Source organism: Thunnus thynnus, chromosome 2 (assembly GCF_963924715.1).
Source record: "Thunnus thynnus chromosome 2, fThuThy2.1, whole genome shotgun sequence".
Lineage (NCBI taxonomy): Eukaryota > Metazoa > Chordata > Actinopteri > Scombriformes > Scombridae > Thunnus > Thunnus thynnus.
In genome coordinates this window covers 38,241,035-38,260,269 of record NC_089518.1, presented here as the reverse complement: position 1 = coordinate 38,260,269, position 19,235 = coordinate 38,241,035, and the positions used below count along the sequence as shown (strand labels likewise).

General features: G+C 37.8%; 3 protein-coding genes across 3 annotated transcripts in view; 1 reads left to right on the top strand and 2 right to left on the bottom strand.

The window, feature by feature from the left end:
* The window catches only part of LOC137169991 (uncharacterized), a 157,992-nt gene that overhangs the window by 64,480 nt on the left and 74,277 nt on the right, over positions 1-19,235 (bottom strand). The window contains exons 2-4 of the mRNA XM_067573426.1: positions 4,503-4,545; positions 4,359-4,413; positions 2,329-2,391 (exon numbers count right to left, since the gene is read on the bottom strand). Coding sequence (XP_067429527.1) covers positions 2,329-2,391; positions 4,359-4,377 — 82 coding nt within the window. The 5' untranslated portion in view covers positions 4,378-4,413; positions 4,503-4,545. The remainder of the gene's footprint in view (positions 1-2,328; positions 2,392-4,358; positions 4,414-4,502; positions 4,546-19,235) is intronic.
* Positions 1-19,235, top strand: part of LOC137170107 (actin, alpha skeletal muscle-like) — a 114,015-nt gene that overhangs the window by 38,506 nt on the left and 56,274 nt on the right. The gene's annotated exons all lie outside the window — the stretch shown is intronic.
* Positions 16,678-19,178, bottom strand: LOC137168010 (uncharacterized). The gene is made up of 2 exons (XM_067570426.1): positions 17,675-19,178; positions 16,678-17,565 (listed from the first exon to the last, which is right to left on the bottom strand). The coding sequence occupies exons 1-2, from the start codon at positions 17,756-17,758 to the stop codon at positions 16,678-16,680; spliced, it is 972 nt and encodes a 323-aa protein (XP_067426527.1). The 5' UTR covers positions 17,759-19,178.

Below are 19,235 nucleotides of genomic sequence, written 5' to 3'. Positions count from 1 at the left end.
TAAATTTCAGATTTTAAATTCTGATAAACTGAGATGCTGGTCGTTGGCCCTGCTAGACACAGACACCAGTTTGATCATGTGACAGTGACTCTCAACAACTATGTGATTTCACAAAGTGTGGCAGCCAAGAATCTTGGTGTTATGTTTGATCCCAGCCTCTCTTTTGATGAGCACATCAAAGAAATCACCAAGACAGCCTTCTTCCATTTACGTAACATGACTAATATTCAGTCTTCCCTGTCTGTGGCTGATGCAGAGACTCTAATACACACATTTGTTTCATCCAGACTTGATTACTGTAATGTTCTGTTTTCAGTCCTGCCACGTGCAGGTCTGCCACTAAAAGTCTTCAGGTGGTTCAAAATGCTGCAGCAAGAATCTCAACTAAAGCAAGAAAATTTTACCACATTACACCAATTCCAGCCTTCCTTCGTTAGCTCCCTATCCATGTTAGATCAGACTTTAAGGTGATTCTGATGACTTATGAAATCCTAAATGGACCCCTTAATACCTGTCTGATCTTCTTAAACCTTATATTCCATCTTGAGCTCTCCGCACTAGAAATACAGAGCTCCTGTGTGTCCCCACAGTTAAAAAGAAGTCAGCAGGGCCTTTTCCTATCAGGCCTCATTTCTCTAGAATAATCTCCCTGCTGACATCAAACAGTCTGACTCTGTTGAGTCCTTTGAATCCAACCTAAAGTTGAAGTTGTAATATCAAGGTTTTGGGAAGTCTTTTTTTTACATTATGTTGAATCTGCTCTACAGAGTTTCATGCTGTGTTTGCTTTTCAACATTTACCATAGCCATGGAAATGATATCAGTAGGTAGTGTGCTGGTTCTGACTAACACCACAGAGGTGGAGATTTTAGCCTCCTAGCCAACCTGGGGTTGTTTTCTTTTCAACCAGTCCAAAGAAACCTCTCTCTTAGACAGTTGCATCATTAGGGCCAATCATTTCTGGTTTTCAACCCCGAATATTTTTGTTTCTCAAAAACTGGTATTTTTATGTAACAGAGTGGAGCTTTACTTCACAAACATCACAAGCAGGAGGATAAATATAGCGCTGTACATGACAAGATGCACACAGGCCATGGATGTATTGAGGATGCAGACAGACAGTAAAGTTACTTTTACAGTGAGTGGAGGGGCCACTGCTGCCTCCAGTGTTTCAGGCTTTTCTCTACATTTCAGCACAGAGATTGGTCTTTAATAAGACTCTCAGACTGCGCCACAATCTGCATATCTTTAGTCAGTTAAGGTGATTCTGGAGGGTCTGTGGTCAGATTAATGTCTGAATATTATCAGTAATGTTCACGTGTCACTGAATGTAATCTGGGATTTTGCAAAAACATCAGTATTTCAGTATTTTATCAGTATCAGACATTTTTATTTTAAGTAAAGTTAAAAGTCCTAACTCTGTTTCCTCTGGAGAGTTCTCTCTGTTCTGTCAAGTTTATAGTTTTCAGTTTTGCTGCTTAAATGCAGCGTCTCACAATATTTGCTGAGCTGGAATTTCTGTGCTGATGGAAGTGTTTACATATGCTGATGCAGCCTCGCTCATCATTGGTTTTAAAAACTTCACTCATCTCCCCAAACCTCTACATCCAGGACAACAGGACTTTTCTGCACAAATTGCATATAAATTGTACGACGTCCATGATATAAACAGTACAAGCAATTTGTTGCCTCCATGTTTGTTTTGGTACAAGAACATGATAATTGGCATCTTTCTTGTGGTGTTTATGGACTCATCAACCTCCAGAACTCAAGTCGTACTGAGCAGTGGTTCAGTGTGTTGTCTGCGTGATTACTCAGTCGTAAGGTTTATGCTCCTTCCTGACAGTCAAAGACAAATAATCAGTGTCAGCTGGTGGAAACAATCTTAAACAATCTTTCTACTTTTTGTAGGTTTCAGTCAGTGTGTAAGTTTGTCCCAAGCTTTAGCCTCAGTAAATTGCAGAGAAACATCTTTGTCAAGGGCAGGATCAGCTGATTTTTACAGTGTGTGTATAATGTCTGCACAATCATTGATTCATGATTTTGACACAAATTGGCTTCCTGCTGGTGCAAAGTGTTGACAGGTTTTTTGGAGACTTCTTCCTGATCCAAACTGAGGGTCTAAAGATAGAGGATGTCATATGTTGTACAGATTGTGAAGCCCCTTGATACAAATTTGTGATTTGTGTTTTTGGGCTAAATAACGAAAATTGACTCAACTACTTCATAAAGTTCCTGGCATATTTGATGGTTTAACTATTTGAATATCTCTTACTTTATTCATTATGTATAAAATGTTGTTGAAGAATTCTCATTCAGTTTGACTTACAGTCAGGACGCACAAGTTCAGTGCTTCTCCTGTTGCACTTCTGGACATTTAAATCATCATCATCTGTAAAAAAACAAAAAACAAAAACAGAAAATCCCAGATCAATCATCAAACACCTACATATCTAAAATTCCTTTACACTGATATGTAAAGTACTGTACAGGCTCATGTCGGGTTCAGACAAAGTTTGAGTTTCCAGGTTCAGGCTGTGTTGTTGTGTAAACCTTTAAGTTTAGTTCAGGTTCCAGTTTGGTTATTTTCAAAGGTTAATTATTAAGAAATGTCTCTCTTCCTCTCTCTGACTGTGCCAATCACCTCAGTCCATGACTGTCATGTGTTGCAACAGATACACACTGATCAGACGGAGAGAGACAACACTGTAGTTGATGTGTTGTTGTGTTAGACTGAACTAAGTGTCAGTAATGAATGTAATAAAGCAAAATTACAGCTTCAGGTCTCAGGCTTGGGTCTTAAATTGGGCAAGTCAGATTCAATCAGGTTAGGTCTTAAAGTCCTCATTTCAATGATTATAGAAGATAATATGATTATAGAAAAAGCTTAATGAGTTATTGTAGCATTTATCTGATTCCTGATCAGTCCAAACACTATTTTATTGTATCAGTTACTTTTGAGAAGTGGAGGTTGCCTTATATTCCAGTACAAGACAATTATGTGAGAGTGTAGAGAGAGTAGCGCTGTAACACCAGCTCCTACAGAGAGTGTTGCATTATGGGTAGTTTGTAGCCTTAATGTAGCCTTAATGTTGCAGTCTGTTAGAGTCAGTCAGCACTAAAAGTGTTTTGTTAGCTCAGTTTAACCTGCAGGAGTTTCTGAAGGCTCATGTAACAAGTTTTTTGGCCGCAGAGGAAATTAATTAAATTAATAGTGAAAATGAGTCGAAAGTGTTTGTCAGTGTCTTTACTGCAGCAACAGACCACAGACTGAATAATCTGTCAAACAGCCAAGAATCACTGCTGTCACAGATGATGAGGAGCTCAAACAGGCTAAAAAATGCTAACTGCCAATTTTGACCACTACTAAGAGGCTGACAGGAGAGAGTGTGAGTGTGAGACTGAAACGCTGCATAAATGTCAGAATTATACTATGCTTTAATTAAAGCATTTCACTTTTAAAAGAGAAAATGCTTTAAGAAAGAGGATTCTCTTCTCCTTAGATTAATAGTATCTCAGTGAAATTCCTTACAAGACGAGTGTGAAAGTATGTTTTATCTTGTAAAAGTCTTTTTCCAGAATTTGTTAACAGCTGCAAAGCACAAACCAGTGAAGGAAGGTAAATGACTGATTAATGCTTTAATTCAAGAATGACTAGTAGTTTAACTTTTTTATGAAAAAATAAAACTGCATTACTCATCCTAAACATGAATCATTGTTCAGTGAAAGTATATGAAGAAGATACTGTAAAACTAAATATTCATCCCAGTTAATTTCTATCTTTAAAGTTGAATCAGACGATGATCCAGCTGAGCTGTGAAGCTTCTGCTCACTGTCTGTTTCTCACTGAGTTACAGTTTTTATTGGTTCATATTTAATATTTTGTCATATTAATATAAGAGTCCAAGATGCTGAGTTTCATTCAGGACTCTAAGGTCTGAGGACACAGCTCTTTAGTAATGTGTGTAATATGTGGACAGCAAGAGAAGACAGTTTGTCATCCAGAATAATCAGTGATGGAAGAAGTATTCAGATCCTTAACTTCAATAAAAGTACCAATACAGCAAAAATACTCCATTAAAGTAAAAGTTCTGCATGAAAAATCCTACTACAGTAAAACAAAGTTCTGATACACAAATCTGTTTTCAGTTTTTGGACTTTTTCTCTAATCTTTGATTTTTGCTGAAATATTGGATCATTTGAACATTTATTGAAATAAAAGCATGTGAGAAGTTTAGAAAGTAGCATCACATGGAAATACTCAAGTAAAGTACAAGTACCACAAAGCTGTACAGTACTTGAGTAAATGTACTTAGTTACTTTCCACTTCTGGGACTAATAAAGTTTGACTGAACTCACCAGATCCTTCAGTCGCCATAATCTACTCTGCTGGAAACATCAGAGACTGATTCAGCTGGAGGGGAGAGAAGAAGAAATAAAGCTCATTAAAGTGTTGAAGTGACATGAAGACGTGTGTCTGAGGACAAACATGTGGATACTTACCGGTGTCAGAGTTTGTGCTCTGTGTTCTCTTTGAGGAGTTCTGCTGAAGAAATGTAACAACATCACAATCATCTTGAGACGAGAATAAAAACATCAAGATACAGTTTGGGAAAGATGAGGTCATAATTAAACAAACCAGTGATTAAAAACTGTGATGTTTGACAGTTTGAAGGATTTTATTTTCTTGCTCTTTAAAATCTAAAAACATGTTCTGAGTCAAAGCAGCTGAGAGGCAGAAATGTTCTTTTTATCTTAGTTTTTACAGGTAAATATTCAATAAATGAAAAACCCTGAGAGTAAAACAATCAAAATATAATAATACATATTGAATATTTTATTAACATAAAGAGAAACAAATAATTTTTCATTCTTCAGCCAGTGAATATTTCATCGTGTATATATGTCTTTCTGTCTTTGTGAGGACACCAAAAGGTTCAAAGGATTAAAACTCAGTTTTAGAGTTAAGATTAGAGTTGAGTTTATAGGTTTGGACATTTAGTTGTTCTGGTTAAAGTTGGTTAGAGATCAGAGAATAAATGATGTCAATGAGTGTCCTGACAACTATAGGAAGACAAACCTGTGTGTGTGTGTGTGCGTCCTAAAATAAAGGGTTTAGTATAAAACATGTTTTAACTGATAAATCTGAACTCGGGAAAGACCTGTATTTCATTTAAAAGTGATTAATCTGAATGTCTGTAAATGTAATTTTAATGAGAGTTTTTTTTTAACTTCCTGATTCTGTTTTAGACTCTGAAATCTGAAATGGCGGAATTACCGCCGACGTTATAATATCGATCTGAAATAAAACTAATGAAACCTTCAACTTTGTTGCACAGAAATGACTTGAGATGATTTTTCAGATTGAACACTGACTGAAACCATCCTTTGACTGCAGTTCAAGCAAAAACAGAAAATCGTCAGTTTTTTTCGAGCTCGTCTGTCCGTCAGTTTAAAGTTAATGAACAGAAAATTTTGCAACTCAGTTAGTGATTAACTGTGATAAAATAATACAACAGTAAAATGATCTGAACAGAAACTCACCTGATGATGTTAAATCATCAGTCACTGATGTCAGTTTGTGTCTCTTCTGCTTTTCTTTCCTCGGTGAAATGCTCTTCCTGCGACATGAGTCAAAAATCAAAAGAGAAGATCAGTTTAAGACTTCCTGCAGATGCCACAGCATGTTCACACTCCCTTCTGAAAAACAAAAAACAAGGAGAGAGAGAGAGAGAGAGAGAGAGAGAGAGAGAGAGAGAGAGAGAGAGAGAGCGACAAAAATGGACTAATTTATTGACGGGGCAAATATTTTTGATGAAAAGAAAGAAACGTGGTCTTTTTCACATTTGAGCATTTTCCCCCCACGATTTCTATTTTTGAAACTCTTCAATGTTATAATGAAATATATGAAAAGGAGAGTGTATTATTTACTTATTTTCCTTCTTAAACATTTCGATTTCTTTGATGATGTGCTGTTTAATTGTGTTATGGTACATGAAGATTCCTTACTGTTCACCTGTTTTTTCCCTTCCCTGTGTTTCTTGTTTCTCTGTGTTGATGTTTTGTTTGTTTGTTTGTGTGTGTGTGTGTGTGTGTGTGTGTGTGTGTGTGTGTGTGTGTGTGTGTGTGCGCGCGCGCGCGCGCGTGTGTGTGTGCGTCGGACTGAGCGTGGCTCTCCTGGCTCCCAGCTCTACACTTCTGTCTGCAATCAGCTCATCACCTCTCCTGCCTCTCATAAGTTCACCAGCTTGCAGTACACTGTATATATACAGTATACTGTCACTTGTATATAGGGATTTCTCCGAGTTTGGTATCGTTGCTAACTGCTGTTTCTTTCTCTTCTTCGCTCTCGTAGAGTTGCCAACCGTCCCTTAAAATACAGAATTGTTCCGTATTTGACAACGAAATGGTGCGTCCCGTTTTGAATTGATGTTTGGACGGGGTTTGTCCCGTATTTCTGAGTTGTCTTAAACGTAAATTTATTTTCGATGCAAACTCACGTTCGTTTCCATAGAGTTTGCGTTCAAAACCGTAATCTACGTAGCTGCAGGCAATACCACTGCGCAACCCATTCACAACCACTGCGTACTGGCTGCGTAGCTTGCGTAGAGTAGGCTATGAATCGGGATCGCTTGGTCTTTTCAGCAGCAAACGAAAATGGGTGAGGCTCCTCCCGATACCACCCCGCATGTGAAGCGAAAGCGGATGCTGAAATACAGACAAGAGTGGGAAGATTCAAATGTTTGGCTTAATGCTGTGAGAGAAAATGCTTACAAAGCAAACTGCAAACTTGGTCGGCGAGTGTTTTCTGTGGCGCACGGTGGCCTCGCAGACGCGCGACAGCATGCTTCAGGAGAACAACATTCCCGCAATGTCAGAGCAAGCAAGACCCAAACAGTGTCACAGTTCTTCGTACCCCAAGCATCTCCTGAGGTTGATACAGTAAGTTTTTAACTCTATTGTTTTTTTTTTCTGGTAGATCTCATGAGTGCCTATTTGTAAGCCAACGTTAATGTAACTTAGTCTAAATTAATCACATCCCATAACTTACTACTAGGGACTGATTTTCTTTCTAAATGAGGCCACGAAATTGCCTCCTCAGTAACGTCAGGCTATGTTATGATTTATGTATTAAGGTTGAAGTTTTTAACTTTAAACTGATATTTTATTATGATCAAAAAATGAATGAATGACATTAATATTTTTTAATTCTACTCCTCCCCTCTAGATCACAACAGCTGAGTCAACGCAGGCGTACCACACAGTTAAACACAACCTCAGCAATAACAGTGCCGACTGTGGACACAAGCTCAACCAAAAGATTCTGCATGACTCCAAAATCGCAAAGAAAATGTCTCTGGGGAGAACAAAGGCAGAAGCAATGGCCAAAGACTTCCTTGCTCCGAAGGCAGTGGCTGACGTTGTTGATGTCTTAACAGACGGGTCAGATAAACCCATCCCATTTGCCATACAGACGGATGCATCGAATAAAGGGTTGAACTGATGACTGTTCATGGAAGAGAGATGTTCATGGGAGATGGATGTGGCAATGAGAAGGAGGAATGTTTTACAGTTAAATTTGAACACCCAGAATTTTAGGGTTTTTCTTTTATGAAGAAACAGGACACATAAAGGCCTTAAAATATTGACATGAAGTCATGTGTAGTGGCACAAGGAGCATCACTATCCTGAGTTGTACTTATTATTTTTATTTGTATTTGCTTTATTTATTTAATTCCTTTGTAAAAGCCATCCATCCTGCACTTTATTGATTGTTGGGTAAAAATATGTTCAATTAAAAGATTTCAGTACAATTTAAACATTCAGCTTATTTCTAATGTCTATTGGTAACAAAGCAGTTCAAACTATGTGAACCATATACTTTTTTGAGACCCTATTTTAAGTTATGATTTGCCACTACTGGCGAGCCACTAGCCTGTGATGGCCATGGCCCCGAGCACTGTGGTAGGTGTCTTTTATTTTTCTGAATGAAAGTTGGCAACACTAGCCCTCTGGCCCACTATCTCCTGCTCCATTCTCCCTCACTTATCTCAGCCCTCCAGTCCTCTGCCTCAGCCCGTTTCATCCCTACCCCATCCACCTTCATTCCCCACTTCCCTGGCAATAGAGCCTTATTTCATCCACCTTCACTGTAGTCTGTGTCTGCGTTTGAGTCCACATTGCAACACAACAAAATGATATTCATATGTTTTGTTTAAATGTGAATATGTGTAAGTTTCGGTGATGAATGTTGGTTAAGACATTCTTCATCGTTCTTCCTCACATCCAAAATGATAAATGACAGAACTCTATTAATCCTAAAGGTATATGAAAGTATTACCGCAGCCTGTTAAATCACAATACAACAACAAAAACAACAATAACAATAATTATAATAATAGAGACTAGAAATATAACTATAATACACTATGTGTTGAGTATACACTGTTGAATGATGATAATATGTTATAATGCACTATACAGTATTAGTACATTATTATCATGATGGCCTTTTATCAGAACATCTGAACTGAGGATTTTAATTTTGTACAGTTTTTTTTTCTTTATTTCTCATTAACTTTCTATCAGAGGAGAATCTATAAATGCTTTGTTGTATTTTCAGTTTCCTCTTTAGTCTCTTAAATGATTAAACATTTAATTTCATTAAAGTCAAAACGATGTAATTCAAAGGATCCAAAGGTTTTATTGTCATTATGCAGAAATAAACAAGTTATCAATGCAATGAAATGATCAGTTCACTATGTCTCCACCTGTTGCCTTCAATTACTTATTATTATTTAACATATATACTAGAAACTATGTTTAATAACGTATTTAAAACATATTAGTAGCAAATATATACAGACACACACATCATACCCACCACTCACTGTACTGTAATGTTCTTTCTTCCAACACACAACCAGACAGGTGAACAATCAATATGAGATATTAAACTGAAGTCAGTCTGACCACAAACCATCTTTAAAAATATCACAACTGTAAAATTATTTAAATGACAACCATGAACAGAAATGTGGACAAAATAAAAACATCAAACAGCAACAAGCAGGTGTTGTGTGAAGCTCTCAGCCTCACAGAGTGAAGTTCCAGCTCCACCTGCTGGACATGGAGACACTATCAGACAATGACTTCCTGTACACAGACACCTCAAGACCAGAGTGTGGAAAAAGTTCTTTTAGAGCAGAGATGGAAGAAGTATTCAGATCCTTTACTGCAGTAAAAGTATCAATACAGCAATGTAAAAATACTCCATTACAAGTAAAAGTCCTGCATGAAAAATCCTACAACAGTAAAAGTACATAAGTATTATGAGCTTGATGTAGTTAAAGTATTGCAGTAAAAGTACATAAGTATTATGAGCTTGATGTAGTTAAAGTATTGCAGTAAAAGTACATAAGTATTATGAGCTTGATGTAGTTAAAGTATTGCAGTAAAAGTACATAAGTATTATGAGCTTGATGTAGTTAAAGTATTGCAGTAAAAGTACATAAGTATTATGAGCTTGATGTAGTTAAAGTATTGCAGTAAAAGTACATAAGTATCATGAGCTTGATGTAGTTAAAGTATTGCAGTAAAAGTACATAAGTATTATGAGCTTGATGTAGTTAAAGTATTGCAGTAAAAGTACATAAGTATTATGAGCTTGATGTAGTTAAAGTATTGCAGTAAAAGTACATAAGTATTATGAGCTTGATGTAGTTAAAGTATTGCAGTAAAAGTACATAAGTATTATGAGCTTGATGTAGTTAAAGTATTGCAGTAAAAGTAGTGGTTTGGTCCCTCTGACTGATATATTATTATATATGACATCATTAGATTATTAATACTGAAGCATCAATAATGTTTTTATAAAGATAAATATACTGTTGGTATTCAGTAATTGTGTAGTTTAAACAGTTTTCATAAATATATATATTTTAGTTGACTATAACAAAATTTCATCATTTTATATGTTCATTATTGATGTTTATAATCATATTTCAAATGTGTTGCAGGCTAACATTGGATACAAAATAAGGTTCACGTTGGTAAAAATATTTATCATTTCTTCATCTTCACAGAGATGATTTGAATATTAAATCCATCCTGAACCACCTTAAAGTATTTCACACTCTCAGTAATAGAAGCATGAACAGAACATGAGATGAAAACAGTCTGTTAGGTCCTGTTTACACCTGGTATTAACATGCGTCTCCACGTGCGTCCTGAGTGACCACATGTGATCCGATCTCACTTCCCCGCTCCGTATGCAAAGAAACACGGACATCATTTCCGTTTTCAAAGACCAAATTTGTGATCTGATCACAAAATCCTCCTCTCCAACTGCTCCTGGTGATGTCACTCCCTCAGTGCTGTGAAACATTCTGCAATACACACTCATTATAAAATCACAGGAGGAGCAAGAAAAGACTTTAAAACTCACACTCTAATATCTCAAAAACAATAAAAGATAAAACAAACATGTAAATTCAAGATTTGTAGGTCAAAGTCTTGTGACTCATTCAAAGTTCAAATTAAGTTTGTATCTAAAACTATGTGGAAGCACAAATGTTCACAGTACACATTTCAATCAAACTTTGACCAGGTCATGTGGGTTAAAAGTCTTTCATTTCTAAAAATAGACTTGATGAAAATTAGGAAATTAATTTGTTTTACACACAAACTCACCAGAGTTTTCAATTTACTAATTGAAATTAAAGTGAATGGGCCCAAAACTTGCATGATTTTGATGATACAGGTGTGAGCAAGACAGACATGTCTCACCCTGCAGAAAATTCTCATCCACTCTCAATTGAGATATGATGTTCCGCCATGACAGAGGAAGTTGCTATAACTTTATTGTAAATGCTCCAGTCTGCACCAAACTTTACATGTTTGATAAGAGTCCCGACCTGAACACGTCTACATGACAATATTCCATCAGTGATGCAAACTGGCTGAATAGCGCCCCCTAGGAAATTTCAGCGAAGCAGCCCCAGCAGCAGGCAAAATAGTGGACAAAGGAAGTGATGTTTATCTCCTTCTTGCATTGTCTGAAGACATCTACATGCCCGTAACAGAAGCCCTTCGATTGCGCCGCAGCCTGTCCAGAAACTTAAGTTTACTTATTTCTCTCCTCCCTTTCACTCCCCTCAGCTACATTGTCAATTTCCCCCCTTCCCCAGGCTCACAGGTGTGTCTCATTTATCTCCTCTCCCTCTCCTGCACCACTCCCCTTCCCTGTACTTACAGTATGCAAAGCGCTGTACTGCTCTATCCACTCATCCCCTTTCTGCTACAATGTAACAAAAAAAGCAAAGCGTTCATCGTCTATAAACACATTTTTCATCATTTTGATTCATCTGATGAGCAGTTTAAATGATATTCATGCATGTTTAATATTTACTGTGATATTGATGATTTGGATGCTGCAGAGAAAAAAGGCTGAATAACATTTAAACATTTCATTTCACTGATATTACAAACATCATGTTCTCCCTCATATTTTACGGAGCCCCTAAAGGGACATGGGGAAATTTTTTTTTTAGATATGTTTCTCGTGCGCATGAGAAAATTTCTAGTGCTCACGAGATACTACTTTTTCGTGCGCACGAGAAAGCATTGGATGCGCGCGCATGTTTTGTGGGAGATCCACTGCATTTGGTTTGAGGTCTGTGTGAAAATGCCAGTTCAGGAGTTAATTCGGCTGTATTTCGAACTAAGACTTCATTGTAAGGACATTGCTGCTTTGCTTGCAAGTCGTCATCGCTATGTTGTGTCTGAAAGACATTTAAAACGAATTTTGAAGGCATGTAGTCTGTTTCGGCGCAAGGGATACAGCCCTTTGGATCGTGTGGTTGATTTCATTCACCAACAGTTACAAACAAGTGGCCAGGTGTGTGGGTATAGGTGGATGTACACTAAATGCAAGGAGAATGGATTACACATCAAGAAAGAAGAGGTACGCTTAATTCTTAAAGAACTTGACCCAAGGGGTGTTGAACTCAGAGGAAGGAGGCGGCTCCATCGTCGAAACTATTTTGCAAAAGGGCCCAATTATATTTGGCACTTTGACTCTTATGACAAACTGAAACCATTTGGTATCTGTATAAACGGCTGTATTGACGGATTTTCCCAGAAAAATATCTGGATGAATGCATTTATGACCAGCAGTGACCCAAAAATCATTGGAGGCTACTATATGGAGGCAGTCCAGAAATTCGGTGGTTGTCCAAGAATTGTCAGAGGCGACTGGGGCACTGAAAATGTTAAAGTCAGAGACTTTCAGCATTTTCTCCGTCGTAACATTCATGACGGCTCTGATATTGACAGCTACATCGAAGGGGCAAGCACAGCAAATCAGCGCATAGAGAGTTGGTGGGGTTTCCTCAGAAAGGAGTCAATGGAGTTCTACATCTCTCTGTTCACTGACCTGAAGGACCGTGGTTTGTTCGGCGGTACATATTTGGACCGAGGTCTAATTCAGTTCTGCTTTATGAGTATCATTCAGGTAAGCTATAATGCATTGTTATATCTATTTTCATCCTAAATTGAGGCCCACAAATGTTCGTTTTTTCTTTTAACATCCTCCCATGAGCGGACACTGGTTGTGAATATTAGGACACGTGTCTCATCATGTCCATCTGTCTTCTTAATCACTGTCATCGGTGTCCTACAATAGCCTATTAATTCATAATCAGTGTTGGGGGGTTAGGTAGGCCTAATTTAATTACAAAATAAACAAAATTGTAATCCGTTACATAACTGGAGAAAAATGTTTAGGCTTAGGCCTATTAATTTACAGTTACTTATGTAAAATTCATGATTTTAGTTACATCTGAAAATTTTCAGCAAAAGCCTAAAGCTATTTTATTTTTGTTGCTTGGTGTATCTTCTTCTTGATCGCATTTCTTCAAATAACTATAATCTGTCTTTACTTAACACTCGACTTCTAGATGTATTATGTTGAACGTTACCGCTGTGAAACAATCATAAAATTGATCTGATGATTTCTGTCTTCATTCGACAACAGCACGGTGGTGAAGTTAGTTTTAGGTTGAACTTTTGACAGCTGTTCAGATATTCATTGTGGGTTCAACAGTGTTAAATATTCACCCTGAAACTCACTTCACCAGTGTCCTGTAGTCTAATCTCTCTCAGCGGGTAGAGCTGTCTCCATACAGACACAGACATACAGAAGAAGAGTTGTGACAACTTCACTCATTTAACTATCGGCATGAAATAACGTCTCATCATATAATAGTGATTTTTCCCCCAGTACAAGCATAGTGGGCAGCAAACACTGTTTTAATTAATTTATTTTTATTAATTTATTAAATTATTTATGCTGGTCCTTTTCCACTCAATTTCTCCTAACTTCATCAAAAACTTCAAGATTTAACATGATTTATTTCAAGTCATCTCATAACTTACTTAAGGAGCGCATGATGAGAATAACAAATTGCATATTAATTAACTTTTCTTTCTCTCTATACTGTTTTTCCAGGATGAATTAGACAAGACCATCCATGTGTGGGATTCACATGTCATCAGACCATTAAAGAATGACAGGGTGCCCAGTGGTCGCCCCCGAATCATGTACATGTTCCCAGAACTCTACACAATTTATAACTGCATTTCCCCAGTGGACAGAGCTGATGCACAGTTGTGTCAGAATAACTGCACATTTCGACCAGCAGTGCCATGTGACACAGACATCTACAACATCTGCAACATTCTGATGGCAGAGTCACAGCTGCATCTTCCAGCTGATGCTTATCAAGCATTGGATTTGTACCTGCATTTGAGGAATGAGATAACATCCGCTCTCTAATTTGAGATGGATTATTATTCAGATTATTCAGGGGTACAACATGTGCACACTGACTACACTGGAACAGTGCTATGCCACAGACATTAAGAACATTTGCAGCAAAATTGAGGGGCAAAAAGGATTGATATGTCACTATATGCACACTGACTACAAAGAGAAACAACAAGGCAGGACATGAAAGAGGAACTGAATATTTATTTGAGAATATTATGCTCTTCGTAGTTAACTGTCAGTATATTTACCATATGAGGCTCAAAGAAAAACAGCCATTTGAAATGGTACTGTATGTGCATTGAACAGGTATTTCTTTGTTGAATGCTGACGAAAATGCTGAATGATGAACTTCATTCAGAATAACAATTGCATTGCAAAGATGTACATGAAAATGTAATAATTGTACAAAAAGGGACATTCACCTGTGAGAGCAGACCCTACTGACTTATCAAAATTATGAATCTTTAACCGTCTTGTGGAAAATTTCAATCTCAGTGTACTAACAAATTACAGAAAAATCATTTACAATAACAAAATAAAAAATCAAAAAATGTCAACTGTTTCTGTTTTAATAAGAACAATAAATGAACAATGCTTCAAGGATTTAAATCTAAATAAATGTAAATCTGTAGAAACAGTTTTGCTTCAGACAAATGCCATAATAATCTCAGTGTAGAAGAGGGATGTGCAAGATCCTTTGCATTCACTACACAATATCCATTGTAAAGCAGTCGCCAGACAAGACATTATCAAATTCTTTACGAAACTCAGGGTATGAGCTGTAGGTGTATGGTAACTCAAGAACTGCACCACATGTGTGTGCTACAGGCCTGCGACTTAAACCACACAATGCATTAAAAGTTACTTCGATTGTGTCTTTGCACAGCACAGTAGATCCTGTGGAGAAGCGTAAGAAGATCTCCAGTCTTCTTTGGTCGATGCTTCTCACATACCGTAGCAGGTGGTTAAGAGCAGTCTGCTCTTGTGGATTTAGGCTTTCAGTTGATGGTTTTATCATCTGGGCCACTTTCTTGTTAGTTGGCCTCTTAGATTCATAGAGCTCCATTATGTTGTCTTTGGTTATGAGTGTTGGCATAGCATTGTGAACACTGGAGTGGAAACAGTCAATTATGAACTTTGGCTCTTGAAGAAGAGCTTTGTGTGCCATTGTTAAAATGGCAGCCCGTAAGTTGTCTTTAGGGGGCAGGCAGTGTGAGCCCATTCTTGAAAAGACATCGAGTAAGTCCTCCTCAACAGTTTCATCAATGTTGCCCTGTAGTGCTTTTTCAGGCGATGCACGCTCATTCTCTGAAAGAAATCTGGCAAATGACATCATCAAGAGTTCTTCATCCACTGAGCTAACTCCTTGACAACAGGCAAGAAGAAAAGGCTGGTGACAGTCTGATTGGTAGGATTTTGTGGTCTAAGTATCCTTTCAACCACACTCTTCCCAGAGCTTGCCATTTCTTCTCAGAATAGTCTGGTCGTAGTCTGGGTACTCGTTCATCTTCCCCCTCACACTGGTCCAAGAAATGGTCCCAGAATGCGGAGTACGCCTCTCTTGACACACCATCACTGTCCATAGCTTTCTCATTTGTAAACTCCATTCTTAGACTAGCATTCAGCACTTTTGGATCCATGAAGACATTAAGGACATCATCAACTATGTTTACTCGTCTTAATTTCAAAAGGAGGATTTCTTTGTCAAATGGATCTGGTGATGCTGGAGGACAGCTTGATGATACAGGTCCATCATTGAATGTAGAGTGCTGCAAGATATTTTAAAAAGGTAATTAGGTGTGATTATTGATTGATTAATCACTTAGTGAACAGAAAAAGAATCAAAGATCTTGACAATCAATATATCAATTAGCATGCAAAAATGGTGATAATGTTGTGGTTTTAGATTTGCTGCTTTTCTATTTCATACTATGATGCATGAAATTGGAAATTGGTTTTGGAATGTTTGGATGAAAAATGAATTTAAAAACATGAGCTTGGGGTGAGAGAACTTGGGATGGTAATGTTACAGTTCTTGTACATTTTATAGACAGAATAATGAATAAGAAAAACTCTTTAAAGTAATTGACAATGGCACTAATAATTTTACAGTACTGTTAGAACTTAGTTCTACATTGTACCTGCATGCTGCTCAAGTCATGTGGATTCCAGGGAAGGGTGGTGTCTTGATTATCACTATCATCACCAGCAATGGGTCCAAAGTTCACTTCAAAGTCCTCAAGAGATTGTTGAATGGCAGGAGCAAGAGGGGAATCTGAGACATCACTTAACAACTGGTCTGCATCTTGATTTGGCACAGGCTTTAAACAGTCATCTTCAGATCCATGACTCCCATCTTAACTGCAGTTAAAATTTAAGATGGATTTACAACTTGCAACAAAATTGTGGTCTCTTAAAGGCCATTTCTGTGTCCTCATAGACTTCACCTGTCTATGTGTCACCACTACAGGAAACTATAACTTTTGATTAATCAATTTTTGTTTGAATTTTAAAGAATACTGAACATTTTGGTACAAAAAAATCTTCAGACAATACAAGTTCTATACTGTATAGCACAGACTGGGTCCATAAAAATGCAATACCAGGGCTTACTTTTTCATGGTTTTTCTGCATTGAGCCACTGGGAGCTAGATCTAAATCAGGTGAGCTCTCTGGATGATCCACTTGATGACGTCTCCTGGTCTTGTTCCTCAAGGATCGTGTCTTCATTGTCCTAGCCTATAAAAAAGTCAGCAAATCAGCAAATTATGGGCTTATACAGACTTGACATAGAGTTAAGACAATAGATTTATCCTAAAAAATAACTGACATCTGTGAATGTACAGGTCACACAGCACAGGTAGGAAAGCTAAGGTGAAACTTATTAAATTGGCTACTCTTTGAGAACAATAAATATGTATCAAATGCATATCTTTTTACAGCATACATCATACTCAGCATATGAGACAGGTGTGGTATACAACCACACCAACCATAAAGGAAGTCATTAATTCTACTTATAGTGCAGCATTTTAAAACCATAGCAATAAACAACCAACCAATATAAATTAAATATCTACAGTAGCCTATGTATTGATACCACAAATGTGGCAGAAGATAAATTACCTTCATTGGCCTCTTATGTGTTGGCTCGAAGTCTGATGATTCATCTGAGAGGAGTATAATGTCTTTAGCCTTGGTGGTTGTGTAGATGCGCAGCATTCGTAGTTTAGTCTGTTCGTACAGCTGGCCCACCATGACTTCATGGGGCACAGAATTGTGACTGTAATCACAAATGTCAAACTTGAAGTCTTCCATTGGTCCTTTGGATGAATGCCCATTTGGAAAAAACAAGCCTTTGCCTGTCTCCACCAGTTCACCCATAGTCACTGATTTCTGGACCAACAGATTCCGTGGTCCTCCTCCTTTTCTCGTTCTGACCTGGTGATAAGTTCCGCTCTCAAAGTGGAGCCATCCCATTTCAACCCGCCGGGTGACTTTGGCTGCATGTTTATTGCCAATACCGGGGCCTTGTGTGTCACTGTTAGCAGAAGTTCTTAATCTGTCTCTTAATTTCTGCATGAGAGAGGACTTCACTGTCTCTACTCCTCCCGACTCTTCGTTTGTCACAGTTCTTTGACGACAAAATGCTCTGAGCGCAAGTCGGTCCCCATATCTTACGATATACTGGCTTAACTCCTCATCTGTCATAACACCTATGACGTTGATGTCGATCTGTAAAATGCAAGGCAAACGTTTGCAAAATTACACTGCCTACAGAAAGCTAGCAACATTAAATGTAGGCTATTGCTTACTTTATGTGAAAGTTAACAATTATCCTCACCTTGTCATCTTTTAGTTGGTTGATGACACTATCAGGTATATTCCGCCTTTTCAGGAACGAGAATAAATCTACTTCTGCTGCCATCCTTTGTGCTTGTCTTGGAGGCTGAATCACAGCAACACAACTCCTATTGTTGATTATGCTGATCTCGTGCTCACAAGATGTTTTTCTTGTGCGCACGAAGAAGTATCTCGTGCACACAAGAAGGTTATCTCGTGTGCACGAGAAACATATCTAAAAAAAAAAAATTTTCCCCATGTCCCTTTAGGGGCTCCGTAATTAATTAAATTAAAATAATTTCTAACAAACTGGCATTAAAGGAAGAATACAACAGCATAAAGACTGTTTACAGAAGGAAAAGGTTTAGAAACTGCAGTTAATTCTGCCTTCTATTCTATCTAACATAAATGAGTGGTAGACACCTGTATCTCTTAAGAATTACTGGTACTTTATCTTCTTCCTCACTGCTCAAAGAAATGAAGTTCTGACAAACAAACATCAGCTCTACATGAAACTCAGGATAAGGCTCTGAGAGCATTTTAAGTTTTTCATCAAACATCTTGGAGGTTTTCGAATCTTCTCTGTTCCTCCTGTCATCTATATTCATCTCGTTTCTTGACGTTTCTCCCACATTTCTTTTTGTTTCTTCTCCCAGGCCTCTTTTCTCATTTCTTCTCTGCTCTGCATCAGCTTTTTTATCAATGTTTTCTTTTTCTTCTGATTCTGACTTTATCTTTTTCTCCAAAACTACAAGTTTTTGTTCCCACTGCTGCCATTGAATTTCTTCCTGGTTTTTCCTCTTCTTGTCTTCTTCTTTTCTCTTTTCCTGTTCTTTCTTTCTCTCTCCATGCTCTTTCTGAATCTTTTCCTCCTTCTCCTGAAGTTGTTTGTCTCTCAGTTTTCTCTCCTGATCAGTTTCTGCTCTCTGTTTTTCTATTTGTATTTTCATTGCCTCCAGTTCTTCTTCATGTTTTCTTTCCATCTCCTCCCTCTCTCTCTTCATCTGTTCTTCCTTCTCTTTCTTCTCCACTTCTTTCTTTATTGCTGTCTCGGCCTCTTGCAGCATCTCATTGGTGTAGCAGCTGCCGCCATTTTTCTTCACCATGGAGTCAATCTTCTTTATCAGTTCACTGACTTGTGTGCGATTTTTTTTATCACGATTATTAAACACATGGTATCTTCCTCCACAGTCAGCAATCAGCTTCTTAAATCATCACATTCTTACTCTATGTAATCTTCAATGGACATCTCCTCATCCTCCAGTGAATCTCCACTTGTGAAAAGAATGATGGTGATTTTTTCTGAATTCTTCCCAAAACCTTCCTTGATGAGTTTTAATGTCTCCTTCTCTTCTGGTGTTAATCTGCCAGTCTGTACCACCAACAGGAAGACATGTGGTCCTGGATCCAGAAGACTGATGCATTTCAACATCTCCTCATTAACCTCTTCATGGGACAAAGTGGAGTCAAACAGACTAGGCGTGTCGACCACGACAGGACGACCGTCTACTTTAGCACAATGCTGAGCCTCTCTGAGCTCTGATTCTCATCATCACCTGTAA

Excerpts from the sequence above, each read along its gene's own strand:
- LOC137168010 (XM_067570426.1), bottom strand. The coding sequence starts at position 17,758 with ATGGCAGCAGAAGTAGATTTATTCTCGTTCCTGAAAAGGCGGAATATA. Across the intron at positions 17,566-17,674 it reads ACCAACTAAAAGATGACAAG|ATCGACATCAACGTCATAGG; the intron begins GTGAGGATAATT and ends TGCATTTTACAG.